Raw genomic sequence first — 13421 nt, forward strand, 5'->3', positions numbered from 1 at the left:
ATACATTTTTGCAGGTAAGAAAATGGATACCTTTAAAAGCATTTCACTTACTCCTGAACTTGGAAAAGGAGAAATAAATGGCCAACAGAATGGCAGAAACACCCTTTAAACCTACTTGGCTTTAGGCACCCTAAAGGCTCCCTGATGTCACTAGGTGTGTCTGCCCACAAACAAAAAGACAGGGGGGTGAGACAGGGTATCATGGGGACCAGAGAAAATGTGAAAGGGCAACCTTAGAAGGTTCTGTCACACCTGCCTGTGAAGAAAAGGTAGCTGAGTAATGTGAAACCATCTTAGCAACCAAGGAGAATTTGGTTAAGGCTCTGGCCAGGGCTCAGGCTCACAATCACTAGTGCTTTTCCCCTAATCTTTTCTGAATTCCCTTAATGCTTTATTTAGTTCAGCATAAGTTCATGAGTCTTAAGGGAGCAAAGTGAAGCCCATCTGTTCAGTTGGGAATTTGCCAGACCAAAGTAAAAGGTCAACCAGAATTGTTCAATGATAACTTACCATCTACATTCCCAATTGAATCAGCCCCAAATAACTTTATGATTACAAAGGAGAAATGTCAGGAATACTCATTAAAAACAAATGAGCATGCCACTGCTAACAAGAAAAAGAAATAGTTCAATAGGTTTGTCCCTTTCAAGACTTATTCGGAAAGCCATATCAAAATAATCATAATTATCTTGATTGGGGGAAAAAAAACAGAATGCATCTCAAAGATTTTATTGCTTTTATTATAAGATACATAGGTTAAAAACTTGTATATTTTGAAAAATATAGAAAATGATAATAAATGGATATTTTCTTAAGAAATATATTCATAAATATGCTTTATCAAATGTTAAAATGATTATTTTGCAAAATAATAAATAGAGCAGAGCTGTGGCATACAAGAGTCAACCCAAAGTATTGGGAGGTTTTATGTTATATGCTTTATAAAACTTCAGACTTAGAATACCTTTAAAAATTGGCATGTTACACAGTTATTCATAATTCAGATTTTTAAAATATTTTTATGATGGCTCCATGGTTTAAAAAATAATGAAACACAAAAAGTGGCTTAACTAAATAGACACTGATGAAAGTAATTTTCTCCTAAATAAAATATTACAAGACATATAAGTAAAAATATAGTTTTTGAACCTATAAGCAGTACATGTATCCATTTCCAAGTCTACAGATCAATGTGGACATTAAGCAAAAATTGTTAACTAAGCTTTAGTTTCCAGCAAGGACATCTCTTCTTTTCACAGTTTGATGGAGCAACAATGATCGTGACCAGAATAAGCACAGTTCTACAGGTCTGTCTCCTTGAAGATAAGGTATGTAGAAAGTTCTTCTCCTCTGAATAAACCCTCTGATGCCTCTCTTATGCCCATTTGCCAATAAGAATATTGGACAAAAGTTAATTAAGGAAACATTACTTCCCTGGGTATTCTTTTATAAGCTTCGATTCTCTATTATCCAAAAGAGAGGAGAAAAACTCACATGAACCCCAAACACACCCTGAAATGAGTCTTGGCAGTCAAAGTAGCAAGGCCAGGTTTTCCCTATGAATAAATCCTGACTCTTGACAAAGAGCTTTCATTTCTCATGCATTTTGTTGCCCATGAGGCTCATGTGTTAGTTCCCGACCGCAGTGGGGGAAGCCATATCTAGCAAGACTGAAGTACCAATCTAATATAGATTATTGGTCCCAAGGGCCTTGGACGATGTCCATCAGGAGGACATCTGGAGGACTGCTGCACGCCTACAGCACAGAGAGGTCATGGCAGGATTTGGACTTGAGCTTGAAGGCCATGTTCTTGTTGTTTTTGGCTACGATCTTGCCCCAGAAGCGCCTGGCTTTCCTGGGGATGCTCTCCCGTCTTTTCTGGTAGGCCAGCCGCCGCTCGTTCTTCTCCTTGCTGTCCCGGCGAAGGCGGACCTGCCGTACAATGCCCTCAAACAGCTCCTTCACGTTGTGCTGGACAGCTGCAGATGTCTCAATGAACTTGCAGTCAAAAACCACAGCACACGCTCTCCCTTCTGGGAAGAGAAAGTAGAAAAGCAAGTCAGAGCGTTTGCAGGCTACCCTCTACACCATACACATCCAAACCTGAGGATTCCTATTTAAAGAAACTGCGCTTAGGGTAGCGAGGTCAGTCAGAGAAGGCCCCTGTGATAGCCCCCCCTTCTTCCTGCACGCCTCTTGAACCAGAAAAGATGAGCTACATGTGTGGTCTGCCATAAATTTACTGTGTGAAGGTTCAATTTCATCAAATATAGTGTTATTCATTACAAAAGCAAAAGCCATAACCTTAATTTATTACAGACTTAATACATGCCCAAAACTAGGCTAAGTTCTTCATAAACATTTATAATGCTTGTAAACATTGTAATATATATATATATATATATATATATATATATATATAATCATTCCCAAACTTGAAGTTCACCCATCCTAGGACAGTGAATCAGTACTTGCTTTTAAAGCCCATATCAATCCTGACTCAGTTTCCTGATTTTGAAAATTGGAATTCAACTACTTGGTTTTTCTCTCTTTACAGACAATGACAAAAAAATCACTGTGATGAGACAGTTTGTGAAAATTTGAGGATTGCATAAATACATAATACAGTTACATTGAACTATTCAAGCTTGTCTGGAACAGTCTCAATTTCAAATATTTCATTATGTTCAATGGCTATGTCTTCAAATTTTTGTTTGGAAAGAATGACGAATAACTACTTATAGACCGTCATATCCTAGTACTAAGACATTCCCAAGATTTGAATACACTATCTTGCTTGAGGTGCTTTTATTCTGAGCAGGTGTGATATGATGGATTTTAATTTTTATGGTGGAATCTGGGGACAAATTTACATTAAAACAGTGAAGTCTTAGGAGCCACAAGAACACTCAGGCATCCACTCAGTTAACAGCAAGTCACTGCGACACTATCACACTGATCCTCTGACATTTAGGAAGTTGGGGATGGGAGGAGAATGTTATTCATAGGGCTTCAATGGAGCCAGAGCAGTCAAAATAGAATTTTTTGTGTGTGTGCATGTATATGCACTAGTCCTGGGGCTTGAATTCAGGAACCAGGCGCTGTCACTGAGCCATTATGCTCAAGGCTAGTGTGCTTCCACTTGAGCCTCAGCTACCTGTTCAGCTTTTTGGTGGTTAGAGATAAGAGTCTTACAGACTTTGCTGCTCAAGCTGGCTTCAAACTGTGATCCTCAGATCTCGGCCTCCTGAGTAGCTAGGATTATGGATGTGAACCACCAGTGCCAAGCTTAGAGTTCTTTTCCCCAATGAAACTTCCAGAAATTCCCCTAAATTAGAATTCCCCAACCTCCTTGCAGGAAGATTCTCTTTTTCCTGTTTGGTATCAGAGAGCAGAAAGGATAAAAATCAAAGGTTGGGACACTCAGTAACTCCCTGGGCATGATCTATTTTCTAAAGAAATTCCAGTAAACCACCCCAAGGGAGGTGAGTAGATTGATATCCTGAAGGTAGACCAGATAGCCAAGGAAGAACAAACAGCATAGAAATGGCCCATTGGAAGTAAGAATAATAGAAAGCACACATACATAAAACTCCATATAGAAGTCTAGCCTCTCAAAAAAGAGGAAAGAAAGAGCAGTAGCTGAGAGCAAATAATCCAGGGATGGTTTCCACAGTACCAGCACCATCCTCTTACCTGATACAGACACTTCCCGGCATCGCACTAAGTCACTTTTGTTGCCAACCAAAATTATAGGAATGTCCTCTGTCTGCCTGGCCCTGCGAAGCTGAATGCGAAGCTCAGATGCCTTCTCGAAGCTTGCTCGGTCTGTGATGGAGTAAACGATGAGGTAGGCATCCCCAACTTGCATGCAGTGGTCATGGAGCCATTCGTTCTCCCCCTAACAAAATGAAAAGACCTTTTATGAGCTCAGAAAGGCTTGGGACATGCAGTGTCATTTCTCAAAAAGAAGTGTATGTGTGTGTTGGAGGGGGAACTACTTCCAACTCCCCCTGCAAAGATTGTTTCTCTGCATGATACTTAAATCAAGAAGCTTTTCTTTTTCTATTTCTTCTACAGTGTCCGTTGATGAGCTATTTAATAGTACCATCAAACAGTCTTTCCGATCTGTGTCTAACCTATCAAAAATGGGCCTTCCTCAGTTTCCCCAAAATTTCCTTTTGCCCTTCCCAAGGGATGACATTAAAAATCCTTTTGGAAGAATAGGAGGTCTCCCTATAAACAGAAAATTTCAAGTATATGCTGTGAAGCCCAAAACCTTTCTAAGGGAAAATCCTAAAGACCAGTATTGAGGATGTCAACTTCCAACAAGAGGGCTTTATGTAGTTGAAAATAACTTCATGCTTGTTTGAGCTTTCTGTAAAACAATACACTTTCTGTATTTTTAAATAGAACTGGGGGCAGAGCATTGTGGAGTTTTTGTGAATAACCTGTTCCTTAGAATAGCCTTATCCTCAGCAGTCAATGCTTTTAATCAAGGAAATGAGCCCAGCTTATCTGGAACAGCGTCATACTAAACAGCCTGTAGAAAGGTAAGCCCACTAGAAGCTATATGCTCCACATACCTTATTTTCCCACATGTCCAAAAGGATAATTGTTGCACTTTCCCCATCGACGATCAGGGTGCGTTCATATGTGTCTTCTAGAAAAGAAAGAACATTGCTATTGGAGTCAGATAAATACGTAATACTGACATGAGAGGCATGTTAGAAAATATAGTTACTAAATATGCAACTAATTATAGAAATGCACAGCTACTTTAAAAGACACATTATACTACTTTTGTCACCTTTAATATGTTATTATCCCTCCAGTAGTCAGTAAGCAGGTTGCCTACATCTCAAAAGCAAGTATGGCTAAACCATCTAAATTAAAAGGCAGTCATTTTTATGGTTCCTGAACCTTTTTTTAGGAAACCGTTTAAGAGGATAAACTCATTCAGGAGCTTTAGACTCAGAAAAGGCCCTAAGACAGCATTAACTATAAGCCCCATTTTCCTAAGGCTTATGTGGAAATGCATTGTACCTTTTAGTGGATGGTTCCCAAACAGGAATTAACAATTTCAGGAGTGTTGAGCTCATATATTTCTCCTCTTTGGAGAAGTTAAGAAGAATATCTTGAGACTCTCTCTGTTTGGAATGTGGTAGACTGGGAGTTTGGCCTCGTGGTAGAATGCTTGCCTAGCATGAACAAAGACCCAGGTTCGATTCCTTGGTACCATATACATAGAAAAAGTTGGAAGAGGTGCTGTGGCTCAAGTGGCAGAGCTCTAGCCTTGAGAAACAGTGCTCAGGCTCTGAGTTCAAGGCCCAGGAATGGCCAAAATAATAGTAATAATAGTAAGTTATATTTTTAAAAATTACAACACCTATATCCCATCAAAATTCCATACTTTTCTTCCTGTTTCATTTATTCTCTGCATTATCATATACAATGAATGTAATTTACTTCATTTATCAATTCCTGTCTTTAACTCCCAGAATGTCAGAGCAGAAATTTGTACTTCTGTCAATTACTGTGTCCCTGGCATCTCTCAGTGCCTTGATATATTGTGTGTATGCAATAAAATATGTCCAGTGAACTTGCGTGCCAGTGGCTCCTGCCTATAATCCTTAGCTCAGGAGGCTCAGATTTGAGGATCACAGTTCAAAGCAAGCTTGGGCAGGAAAGTCTATGAGAAGCTCTCAGGGACAGCGCCCAGGCACCGAGTTCAAGTCTCAGGACCAGCTAGTCAGAAGGTGGAGGTCTGAGATTTTCAATCTGCAGCCAGCCTGGGCAGGAACCAGGCTCCTGGTTTCACGGTTCTTGACCTAGGCATTGGAACCATAAGAAAGGAAAGAAAACATGGATAAGGGAGAAGAAAGGCAGCCCAGTCACAGCCTGGGGAACTACCACAGCCTAGGAGAGGTGGTGCTCACTACTCCTACCACGTTGTATCTGTTTACAAAGCCGCTCCTGCACCCAGGAGATGCTCAGGCCAGCACTTTCTGCACCCCGCCACCACTCATCACTCAAAGGTTTGGAGCTTTGCTTGAATTCCCAGCAGCTCATGTAATAACATACCATGTTCCAATAGTGCAGGGACAAAGCAACTCAAGCTGTCTTTTGGTATAAAATATATCAGAACAAGTCTAGAGGGGAAAAAATAGACTACAGATTACAGCTGTGTAAAATGAAAACAAGATGGAAACTCCCATTCTGGGAGTTTTGTGACGGGATCATTCTGTCTGACCTTAATCTCTGCCTGAAAAACACTGTGTTAGAGACCAGAGAGCCTGAAACAATACTTCACTTCAGGCTTCACACGCTGGTATCTGGCTGTACCCCAAGGACTCTTCCAACACAGTGTGCCCTGATTGATGGCCGCCCTCTGACCAAGGGAGTATAACCAAAAAGCTCTGCTTCTTTTCAAGTGTTAATCACGTGAGCAGAGAAATTTGCTTGAGGTTAGAGAAAGGATAGGCTCATCAGCCTGAGAGGCCCCTTAGTAAGAGGTCTGGGGACAATACATTCTTCAATTCCTTGAATAACAGTTTGGTAGGCTAGCACTTTGCCTAGTATGAGAAGGCATTATGCATAGCCAGGGAGGAGTACAGTGTGAGGCTGTGGCCCCAGTGATCTGTAGCCTGGGCTCCTGGACCAGTGTGGCCCACCATTCTTCATTTATTTTATCCCCTTGACAAAAACCCTCCTTTGTACTTGCATCTGTCTCCTCTGAAGCCTCTTCTCGACTAAGTGTCTACCTTCAGTTTCCATGCCTGCCTTCGCAAAGCAGTTTCATCCAGAAGCTGCAGTTCAGCGTGGATCCTTCATCCTCAGTGTCTGACCGAACTCATCGCCCTCTTCATTGTCTATGTCCTTGCCCTGCCATGAGTAAGAATCTTCTCATCCACTTAGCAAGAATCTCCCTGACCCTGATGTCTCTTCTGAGTAATTTTCCATCCTAGAGTCTCCCTATCTGTTCCTTGTCCATAAATCACTGTTTGTCCTTATTGTGCTTGGAGTTGAGCCATGACTGTCTCCCCTTTTTGTAGTAGTCCTGAAGCCTGTGGCAAATTTCCTGAATAAAATCTTCCCACTGTATGTTTTCTTTAAAAACCTCAAGCTTAGACGCCTCGCCTACCCAAGACAGGCTCCAGTGCCATGGGCGAAACCTGCACAGGTCGTGTTTCCCATGCTGGAACCTGCACCGCTTTCCTCAAACTTTCTGAGGCCTCAGCATCTCTACCCTCAAAATACTTTCAACAGCTTTCAGCTACCAGACTGAGGAGCTTTACAAAGAGACCTGGAAGAACATTTGCTCTAATATTCTGTCCTCTCCTTTGTGGGCTCATGTCCCTCTGTACATCTAAGAGGGCCTCAGGCAAGAATGACTACAGAACAGGGCATAAACAATGAAACCACAATTCTGGAAGACAAGCTCATGGGAACAGTATGGCACATCCAGAACCAGCCGCTACCTATGTTTACTCCACATTTACTAAGTGCCAGCACTATGACAGGAACTTACCATTATCTCCATTAGTCCCCATTCCACCCCATGAAATCATCCCAATTATATCTGGAGGTTAAGTGGCTTGTCCAAATGTGCCCAGCTAAGACCATCTCCCCCACATGGATCTAAACGTACACGTCAGAGTCCACACATATTGCTCTTTCCCGGAACCCCTGCGTCTGTACAGAGTGCTTTCTCACCTGGCTAAGGGCTTCCAAATTCTACTTGTCTTTAGAGTCCAGCTTAAGAAATGATTTCTTCTATGAAACCTTTTCTGATTTCCACAGCCAGAACTCTTTCCTCCTGAATTCCATTTTTTTCACTGCACTTTTCGCTTTGTAGATGGTGTGCATCTGACTTCCGTGGCACACTGTGAGCACCTCTGAGGAGGGGGCCCCAGGGCTCTACATGGCTGCACAGTGTGTCACCAAGTACTGTGGTGTGTCTTCAGTAGCTACTTAGAAATGAATAAATGAATAAATGACATTTGTGTGCACAGTCATAACATTATTGCAATCGAGTTACAGTAGCATCCATCTTTATTAAGCAACATAATGAGAATATTATATAGGGTTTTTTTTGTTCCTTAAAGTTAATGCTGGGGAAAAAAAGAATGAATAAAAAAACAATGGAGAAATAAGTCCTGAAAAACTTCCCTTTTAAAAAAACAAAGGCAACTGGTTATCTGAGCAGCATCTACACATAAGAGATGTCATCCTAGATGATATCAAATTATCTAAGATGGGGTAGGCCACCTAAGGAGATTCTTATTGTCAATGATTCTTTGTTTAGGGATGTAAGGAAAGGATTCCTTGTCTGTCTTCCTCTTCTTCACTTCCAGCAAATTCAGAAGCCTCACTTTCCAAATTCCAAGGGTGTGTCAGTCTTCTGTACACAGGGTGCAGAGATACCACTCCACTAAGGGAAAGCCATTTTCAAAAATCTATTTCCATTAACTCTCAAAAACCAATAGAATCAAACAACTCGCGACGCCACTCTTCCTTATGTCAACACTCTACTTCTTGAGCCATGTGCACAGCCCTTTTTGTGTTTGTTATTTCTTAAATAGGATCTTACATATATGCCCAAGCTGCCCTGGACACAATCACCTATTTATGCTTCTTGTTCCATCAACCCCAGCTAGTGACCGAGATAGGTGGTAGGAGATGTCTTACATTTATGCCCAGGGCCAGCTTTTAACCTTAATCCTCCTACTTTCCACCTCCCCAGTAGCTAGAATTACTGGCATGATTCACGGGTACCTGCCTGATACTTCTTAAGGAACTTACTAATTTCATCCTCCTCTGAGTTACTTCACTAACCCAAATGTCTTTCCTAAGAGGATATGGTATCGCTCACCCATCACTGTGTATCTGAGAGCCTGGTACAGAGCTGCCTGATAGGCTATGTAGTTAACAAGGAATAAAATCCTGAGGCTACAAGAGGCAATGGAAGAACACGGGATTTGGGTTAAACCACAGCTAAGTCTGGATTCTCACAAAACACATTACTAGCTTTCTTCACCCTCTATTGATTATAAACCTCTACTGATTCCATTCTCTTAAGTATTACCAAAAACATATATGGCAAATACTTAGCACAATGCTAAAGCAAGTGTTTACATAAAAGGTAAAAAATAAGTGAGACAGCACAAACCCACTTTCCCTACTGGGTGATTATAGATCAGCTACTCAGTTTCTCTGAGGCTCTGTTTACCCATGTGAATACAGAAATGGTGTGAGGACCAAAATGACAACAGCAAACATAAGGCACCTAACCAAGTGCCCTTCTATTGCAAATGTTCATTATAAATATACATCCAAATAGAATCTCTCTCCCTCCCTCCCCCCTTCTCTCCTCTCCTCTCCTCTCTTCCCTAACTCTCTCTCTCTCTCTCTCTCTCTCTCTCTCTCTCTCTCTCTCTCTCTCTCTCTCCTTTTCTCTCTTGTTTCCTTCTCTTAGCTTGCTTTATCGTTGGTAAGTACCTGACTTCCATTGCACACTGTGAACACCTCTAAGGAAGGGACCCCAGGACTCCTTACCCATGTACCAGTTTGTGCAGAAGGAGAATCAACTGTACAACGCTTGTCCTGTTTTCCCCTGGACTCTTGCTTAGATTCCAGAAGTGAGGGGACAAATGGACCCTATATCAATGAGTCATCATTTATAGGCCAGCTCCTGAGCTGCCTTCTTAGGCAGTGAACTCCCTGACACTGAGACAGTTAAGGAGAATAAAACAGTCAGACAATGCAGGCCACTGTAGTGAGGAGTATGCTTCAAACACATGGAGTGGGGAAGAGAAATGAGTCAGCGCTGAGCCCTCTTCCTACCCTGGAATTCTGTGATTCAGTTATGCTTCATAACTAGGAGCAGGAACACGCCATATGATGTGCGTAAGCACTTGATAATTCTTTTTTTTTTTCCCCTGGTCCTGGGGCTTGAACTCTGGGTCTGGGTCTGGGCACTGTTCCTGGGCTCCTTTTCCTCAAGGCTAGCACTCTACTACTTAAGCCACAGAACCACTTCTGATTCTTTCTGTTATTAATTGGAGATAAGAGTCTCATGAACTGGCTTCAAACTGAGATCCTCCACGCTCAGCCTCCTGAGTAGCCAGGATTACAGGTGTGAGCCGCTAGCATTGGACTGACAGTTGTTCATTTCAATAGCCAATTGTAAACATACATGGCCTCCCTGCCCACATGACCAGCTGAAGCCATGACTGAGGGGCACTCTAGACTTGGCTAATACGATGCTGATATTATGTCTCAGAATATCAGGGTGTATTTTACCCACTGTTGACAAACATATGTATTTATGAGATAATATAACGTCAAAACAGCTTTGGGAAAAGAGAGTTAAGAATTTAATAAATGAATATTGTCAATATGGCTATTAGAAAATTGTCTTGAAAAATTGTTAAGACTATACAAATTATCATTTTTATATTTCAAATGTTCAGGTTATTTTCCCATTTAAACTATTACACTTGCAAAAGTCTCTAATATGGGTAGATATAAACTAATGACTCCATTTTTGTGTGTGTATGGGGGGGGGGGCTTGAACTCTGGGCCTAGGCACTGTCCCTGAGCTCTTCAGCTCAAGTCTACCACCCTACCCTTGAGCCACAGCACCACTCAGGGCTCTCAGAGTCTCAGGGCTTTGTAGAGCCTAGGCTGGCTTTGAACCTCGATCCTCAAATCTCAGCCTCCTGACTAGCTAGGATTACAGGTGTGAGCCACCTCGCCTGGCCTCATCTTTTTTTGTTGTTTTTAAACCCATTTCACTCTAAGTATAATTGTGGAGAAAGGTTCTATTTATACTGAGCCCTTCACATAAGGTCCATGTTAGAGGCGGCAAAAACCAGCGGTAGGGTGTTGACCTGTGGCTCTTTAGTCCGTCTCCCTAGAGCCTCCAAACCTGGAATCTCAAAAGTTCCCTTTATGGTCAGGGCGGACAAACTTTGGTCCCATCTACGAGCACTTTCATTTTCTTGACCTGTGGTTCCATGTCCGGGCTTCCTGGGGACTGGGACCCCCGATCCAGTGCCAACTCTGCAGACCAATGGCCCACTGGCTCTCCTGCTTTCTGCCTGACCACCTCTAGGGGACGGAAGGCCACCGAGGCGGGTCACCTACCTCCCAGCACCTCGCAGTCGCTGTCCATGCTGTCGTGCACACCCGCAAAGATGTTGGCCAGGGTGGACTTGCCCACCCCCTGCTCCCCTATGAGCACCACGCGATAGTAGGTGTTCCCCGACTCGGAGGAGATGACCGAGTCGGTGGAGTCGGAGGACCAGCTCCGCCGACAGGGGTCCTCGGGCGCGGCGGCGGGCGGGCGGCTGCGGCGGGGCGGGGCGGCGTGGAGCTCCTTCTGGACCATCAGGTGCCGGCCGTCGGCCGGAATGCTCCAGCGCTGCTGCTGCGGCTGCATGCCCGCGGCGCCCCGGCGCAGGGTGACGTGGTTCAGAGTCATCGCGGGGTCCCTGGGGCAAAAGCCGCGGGACGCCGGCGTTAGGACGGAAGAGCTGGAACCCAGGCCAGCGGGGGGACAACCAACCCAGCACCCCCAGTGGGAGGAACGCCGGGGCGAGTCCCCAGCCCCAGTACGCCGAGCTTTCCAAACGGACGCGCACAGGGTCGCCCGCCCGCTGCCCAGAAGCTCCCCCTCCTCAGGGAAGCCCCGGGACGCCCGCGACGAGCCACAAGTCCGTGCGCTGCGCTCCGGCCGGGCGGCCCCGAGGCCGGCTGCCCGGGTGAGCTGCTCCCAGCAGGGCTCCACACCGCCCCGCCGTCCCGCAGCCTCGGCGCCTCGGTGGGAAACACGTGTCCCGGGCATCACGCGCCCCGGCGGGCCCCGGCCGGCTCTCTGAGCCAACTTCCATGTTTAGTAAAGGCGCCCCGGGGTTCCCCGGCTGTCCGACGGCTCGGGGAATGGGGGGCCATGGGGGTTCCAGGTGAAGCCTCCTCCGCTCTGCCCACCTGCTCACGAGCTCCCCCCCCACCCCGCAGACTCCGTCAGCTCCACGCGCGTCCCCGCCTCCTGAAGAACCCCAACAACCTCTCCACAGGGGCTGTCAACAGCTCCCCACAACTTTCCGTGTCTGCACACCGGCCACGGCGGAAGAGCGGACGGGGGCTTCCCTTTGGAGCCGGCGGGACGCACGCGCGAGGACGGGGGGCGAACCGAGCTGCCCCGCCCCCCCGCGCCTCTGCCCCCAGGGCCGTCAGATGCCCCCTTGGTTCAAACAAGTACAGCCGTGAGCGTGGGGTGGGGGCTGCCCGCGGACCCCTCTCTGCGGGACGAGGGGCCTCCACCCGCCCGGGAGCGCGCGCCGCCCGCACCCCAACTTCTCCCTCCCGCCCAGCCGCGCGTCCCGGGCTCCGCTTGGAAAGTTGTGCGGGCCGGGAACGCCCACTCCTGGGTCGCCCCCGGCCCACGCCCGGCGCCCCCCTTACTTGGCTCGGCCCGAGGGCACCGGGGGTCGGCAGGGGAGTCTGTCCCGAGCTGGGGTGCGCCGGGATGCGAGGCGAGCCGGGCGAGGCGAGGCTCCCGGAGGCTCGGCCAGGGCCGCAGCCGTGCCCGCCCCGGCCCTCGTTTTATAGCCGGCCCCCGCCGACCCGCGCCCGGCCTTTCCGTGACGTCAGCTCCCGCGGGGCGGGCGGGGGCTCGGCGGCCGGCGCGGGCGGCGGAGGGGCGAGCGCGGGCTGAATCAGTTCCTCGCAGTCAGGTGACCCTCTTCCTCCCCCCCCTCACCCACCCCAGAAAACAACCACGACGGTAATGACAGTTCCGTCCCGGGGCTCCTTGGTTTTGTTTTATTTTTACCAGGTGGATACTGGAAACATGGAAAAATACACTCCGTGCTACTCCATCGCCCCGGGCAGCAGCGCCCCTGAGCTCCGGGGTGAGGACGCGGGGAGAGGTGGTCATCCCAGCTGTGCGGGGAGATCGTGGCTGGGGTCGGCGCAGACCAGCCAAGCCCACTGGCAGAGCAAAGCAGGCTTCCCCACTCTAGGTGGAGAGCACACCCACCGAGGAACCCCACCGCGCTTTGCTTTGCCTTTTCTGGCAGGGGACCCACGGGGTGAGGGGTAGTGGGGGGGAGGATGAGACCTAGCGAAACAGCGAAGTTTCTGGATAAATGTCTTGATTAGGAATCCAAGCAAGTTATGCCACATAGGGTTGGTCCTCTCCCTTAGGCAATGAAATCACATCCCAATCAGCAATATCTCTGAGCCAGGCTCCCTGGCATAGCGGAGCCTCACGGGCAGGAAGCCAAGGCTTCCCAAGCATGGCGAGGAGCTCAAGCCCAAGTCCCCCTGAGAGACTCTTTGCAATAAAGGTAATAGTATATTACCCTTTCATAACAATAGCTATTATGACCATTTACTAAGTACTTCTGAG

General features: G+C 46.5%; 1 protein-coding gene across 1 annotated transcript; it reads right to left on the bottom strand.

Moving 5' to 3' along the window:
- Nucleotides 1-737: 737 nt before the first annotated feature.
- On the bottom strand, nt 738-12573 carry Gem (GTP binding protein overexpressed in skeletal muscle). The gene is made up of 5 exons (XM_090338706.1): nt 12473-12573; nt 11153-11499; nt 4588-4664; nt 3698-3902; nt 738-2034 (listed from the first exon to the last, which is right to left on the bottom strand). Exons 2-5 carry the CDS (start codon nt 11487-11489, stop codon nt 1757-1759), a joined length of 897 nt encoding a protein of 298 aa, XP_090194832.1. The 5' UTR covers nt 11490-11499; nt 12473-12573; the 3' UTR covers nt 738-1756.
- Nucleotides 12574-13421: the final 848 nt, after the last annotated feature.

The sequence above is a fragment of the Megascapheus bottae genome, chromosome 9 (genome assembly GCF_031878675.1).
Source record: "Megascapheus bottae isolate mThoBot1 chromosome 9, mThoBot2.hap1, whole genome shotgun sequence".
Taxonomy (NCBI): domain Eukaryota; kingdom Metazoa; phylum Chordata; class Mammalia; order Rodentia; family Geomyidae; genus Megascapheus; species Megascapheus bottae.

Excerpts from the sequence above, each read along its gene's own strand:
- Gem (XM_090338706.1), bottom strand. The coding sequence starts at position 11,489 with ATGACTCTGAACCACGTCACCCTGCGCCGGGGCGCCGCGGGCATGCAG. Across the intron at positions 3,903-4,587 it reads TGGACATGTGGGAAAATAAG|GGGGAGAACGAATGGCTCCA; the intron begins GTATGTGGAGCA and ends TCATTTTGTTAG. Across the intron at positions 2,035-3,697 it reads CCGGGAAGTGTCTGTATCAG|AAGGGAGAGCGTGTGCTGTG; the intron begins GTAAGAGGATGG and ends TTCTCTTCCCAG.